Source organism: Brassica oleracea, chromosome C8 (assembly GCF_000695525.1).
Source record: "Brassica oleracea var. oleracea cultivar TO1000 chromosome C8, BOL, whole genome shotgun sequence".
NCBI lineage: Eukaryota > Viridiplantae > Streptophyta > Magnoliopsida > Brassicales > Brassicaceae > Brassica > Brassica oleracea.
Window position 1 is genome coordinate 14,143,543 of NC_027755.1, and position 4,382 is coordinate 14,147,924.

The following is a 4,382-nucleotide window of genomic DNA, read 5'->3' on the forward strand; positions in this document are numbered from 1 at the left end:
TATGCGAGGGATACCCGGAGATATCTGTTGTGCAAGATGTGGAGCAGAGGAGGAATCGATCAACCATATTTTTTTGAATGTCCTCCTGCACTTCAGGCATGGGCTCTTTCAAAGATTCCAAAAAATCCAACTATGTTCCCAACAAGTTCTCTCTTTGTGAACATGGATCATCTCTTTTGAAGAGTTGTTCCACAGATGGAGGATCATCAGTTTGCATGGATACTATGGTACATATGGAAAGGAAGAAATAATAAAGTCTTTAGTAATATTGATGTGGATCCTTTGGATACTCTTAAACTGGCAGAAACGGAATCAAAACTCTGGGCTGAGGCACAAATATTGAATGACCAAAAGAGGACGCCACAGGTAGAGGCTATGATTCTTCCGTCAATTCCAGGAAGATGGTGTTTTACGGATAGTTCCTGGAAAGAGAATGATATTTTTTCAGGTCAAGGATGGTATAGTACCTTAGAAGGATTTGAGGGCTTGATGGGGGCAAGGAATGTCCGGGCTTCACTCTCTCCTCTTCATGCAGTGATGGAAGCTTTACTATGGGCTATGGAATGCAGGAAAAACTTACGATAATTTCAGGTTACAATTGCAATGGATTGTTCTCAATTGGTGAAGATGGTTTCAGAACCAGAAAAATGGTCAGCGTTTGCAAGTTATTTGGAGATATAAACAGCCTGAAAGAGAGTTTTTTCAGCGCAGAGATTATCTATGTACCAAGAGCGCATAACAAGAAGGCGGATAGCTTAGCCCGCAGTGCTAGGAAGGAAACGTCTTTTATAGTTCACATGGATCAAGATCTCCCAGTGTGGTTCACAGAGTCAATATGAGTCTGTAAAGTTGATTAAAAAAAAAAATATTAACTATAGTTTTTTTTACTGTATTTGACTTCAAGGGAGTCACAAATTTCACTCCTTCGTACTGAACTGCACCTTTTGATTCCATTACCTAAAACAACATTATCGTATTGCAATCATTTTATTACTGACTCATAAGACTTAGTGGAAATGGTTTCATTTCCCAAAGAATGGCCAGCAGAATATTGGTGAAGTTGAAGTCCTATGAGATACCGATCAAATTTTCAAAATGGTTTTTTTTTAAGGACATGCTCGCACCAAGTATTGTGGTTTTTCCTATGTCATAATAGTGATGTCTTACTGCTAAGATGTTTTTAAATTCGCCCTTTACGAGTTCGTATTAAATATTTATAACTCTTGTTTAGAAAATATTATCAAACTTGCAATAAAATTAACACACGATAGTTGACGTGTGACCGAAGTTACTTTCAGCATGTTTGGCAAAAGGTTGTTGGGGGTGGATTTACATCCTCCCTCAAGGCCCATTAGACAATGTACTAAGCTCATTTGGCTAGAAAACTCTAGACATATATTTGTATAAATAAAGAGATATCTCTCTTGAGCAAGGGATCTCTCTTCTCCCATTTGATATTAAACACTTCATACAAAGAGCTTATTGATTCTTAGATTTATTTACACTTGTAATCATACATGTAATATAATCTTTAATCAATAAATTCTTTTTGATGTTCTTTCTCCATTTGATTTCTCTTTACCCTCAAGAATCTAAGAAATCTATTTCTTAAATTCTTCATTGTATGATTCCGACAAACACACCGTTTTCGGTTCAAACAGTTGGCGCTAGAAGGAGGGGTCCAAAGAGAACAATTTTCAAAGCAAATCAAATTTGGAAGAACCCTAGATCAAAAAAAAAAAAAAAAAAAAAAAAAAAGAGAAAGATCAAGAATCAAAATGGATTATTTTCTCTTCCATTCTCGAAGCAGAGCTTTCTCATCCCCGGTGAACCTGTAATCATAGCCGTTCCAGATCTTGCTTCACCTCAAGTTTTCAGTCCGGCAACTAGAAGATCTCGGTGTGATCTCGGCGTTCTCGGTTCGTCTACGTCAAGCATAAATCTCCGGTCAAGCATATCAGTTGGGCCCGTAAGCCCAATTCTCCACTGAAGGAGCTTGTCGCATCTGTCTCCTCTTTGCTCAGAAAGATTGCAAAAAGCTCGAGAATTGATCTCGGCGAAGCTCACGAGCTTGACCTTGCAACACCTGAAACTTTCAGTCCATCAAGTAGCTCCCGACTCGTGCTTTGGAGTCCCGCTTTGCTCACGGAAGAGACAGAGGTCAGAGATTCAATCCTGGTGGCGAGTTTGAGCTTTGACGAGGAAGACGTACTTCTTGGCACCGAGTGAATTCGAAGATGTAGATCCAGCGGCTTCGTTGATTGATCGCTTCATCTTCGTCATTTCTGAAGAATCTGACGGAACGACATCCTTGGATGAATGCTAGTGACGGCACGGCCGCATGGGTAGTAGTTTCCTTGAAGCGGTATCCTATCTCTTGTAACAGGCGATTAGCTCCTGGTCATCAAAAGCCTCATCGACAAGCTCCACACGATACTCCAAGTCTGATCAGTCCCCATCGCCTTTCTCATGAAGCTCTGCTCTTGATGTCATTGGTTTTGTAACGGCGGAGTCGTTGTTCTCCGGCAAGAGAAACAAATTACTTGAAGGATAAAGTTCAGACATCATTTATTGGTTCGTGGGCTAGTATCGGAGTAATAGGTCAATCTCGTTTCAGCTATTCCCGTCGTTAGCTATCACTGGAGAACAGAAGCCACAGTGATTTATTGACAAAGGAAGAAGCTTTCTCATGAAGCGATGCTCTTGATATCAGCAAAGGCTCACCAAAGTTCGAAACTTCCTTCGAGAGCCTCACCATCTTGCCGTCAGAAGCTTATATAAGACAAGCTGCATCTCTCAGCCTTGTTGAAAGTTTGAGCTCACGAGCACGCAAGAATCAGAAAGGTTTCTCTTCATCTCGTCGTACTTATCTCGGCGTAGTCTTGCCGCTAACAGTTTCAGGATCAGTAATGGAATGTCATTGCATCTTTGCCACAAGAAGTTGAGTTTACTTGAATGGTTCTCGGCTAAACTTAACACTTGACGGCGACGAAGGCTCAGCCACTTGCTCCGCATCTCATTCGAGGCTTGGAGTTGTTCTCGAGTACAGCCGGAGAAGGCTTTTCCTGTGTTGATCAGCGTTAGCCTGTCCCTTAGCTGCTGGTTCACCTGACTTCTTGGGCTGTCTCTGTTTCTTAGGACGAGATGGAAATGATGAAACGATCTCAGCATGATAATTCTTGAGGTCGACATTACCTTGCCTTCTTCTCCAAAGTTCGCCAAGACGAGCTTACCGCAACCGGCACGAACTTGAGAGAAGGAGAGACCGATGGAAACAAACAACAACAACATAGAGCTGCTTCTTCAGCTATGTACAGATCCGTGCAGATGATCTCTAGAGAAGACTTATAGGGAACGCTCTACTGATGGGCTAAAGCAGTTGAGAACTGCGATGTGGCAATGGTTGATCTCTCAACTACACGTAACAACGAGGTGTCATATCGGCAACAAAAGCTATTCGTCACGAACTTGCCATCTCAGTCGTGTTTCTCCGCATGGCTCTAGAGTATCAAGCTCTAGACAGACCTGCAGCGGACGTGATTCTCGTCGGCTCGGCTTCGACTTGTTACATACAACCACCTCTTCACAACAAAGATAAGTTATTTTATCAAACCATCACGTGTTTTAATCACGTAAACATTGTGGCTTTGGTTTAAACTAATGAAACAACTCTAAACTGTTCATTCATCTTATGTTATTGCTTAGCTGTTGGTAGTCTATGATATTAATAAGTTGACAATTATTATATCATCATGCACAACTCACTAGCATTAAGTAAAATCAAGTTCAATCGGTTGTTTATTAATTATGCAACTGTTGATTTTTTCTCTTGGTTTATATTGATCTAATCATGATCATGGTTTTCTTGAGCCAGAGATCGTTGAGCCAAAAGGAAAAGAGAATCACAAGCGGTTGCCACCATCATGTCCTCATGCTTCGAAGGACGGCCCTCACCTACGAGCTTGTCGGAAGCAGCACAAGTCGGCGCTTTCTCACGTCATCATGGCCTGACGAACACACAAGCCAACAACTTTCTCGGCACACATGATCTCAACACGAGACTTCGGGTCGGCAATAGTTCGGTAAACGTGTATTTTAGGCACAAGTTTAAATTGAACTTGCTTTTTATTAGGCACGAGTTTGCAATCGACTCGCTTATTGTTAGACACGAGTTTACAAAAACTCATCTTTGGCTAGGCATGAGTTTACAGAAGCTCTCCTTTCACTAGGCACGAGCTCTCAGTAAACTCGCCTCTGTCTCAACATGAGTCAAGTAAACTCGTCTTTCGCTAAGCACGAGTTTAAAGCAAACTCGCTTCTTACTAGGCACAAGTTCAAAATAAACTCGCCTAAACCGTCATAGGCATGAATGTGTCTAGTTC

The 4,382-nt window shown here is 41.5% G+C and overlaps 1 protein-coding gene across 2 annotated transcripts in view; it reads left to right on the top strand.

Annotated features, from left to right (window-relative positions):
- The first annotated feature begins 1,692 nt into the window (after positions 1 to 1,692).
- LOC106311711 (probable helicase MAGATAMA 3) overlaps positions 1,693 to 4,382 on the top strand; it is a 14,855-nt gene continuing 12,165 nt past the window's right edge. For both annotated transcript variants that reach the window (XR_001264077.1, XM_013748972.1), the window contains exon 1: positions 1,693 to 4,082. Coding sequence is in view for 1 of the 2 variants with exons in the window: in XM_013748972.1 (XP_013604426.1) it covers positions 3,924 to 4,082 (159 nt within the window). In the remaining variant the exon portion in view is untranslated. The remainder of the gene's footprint in view (positions 4,083 to 4,382) is intronic.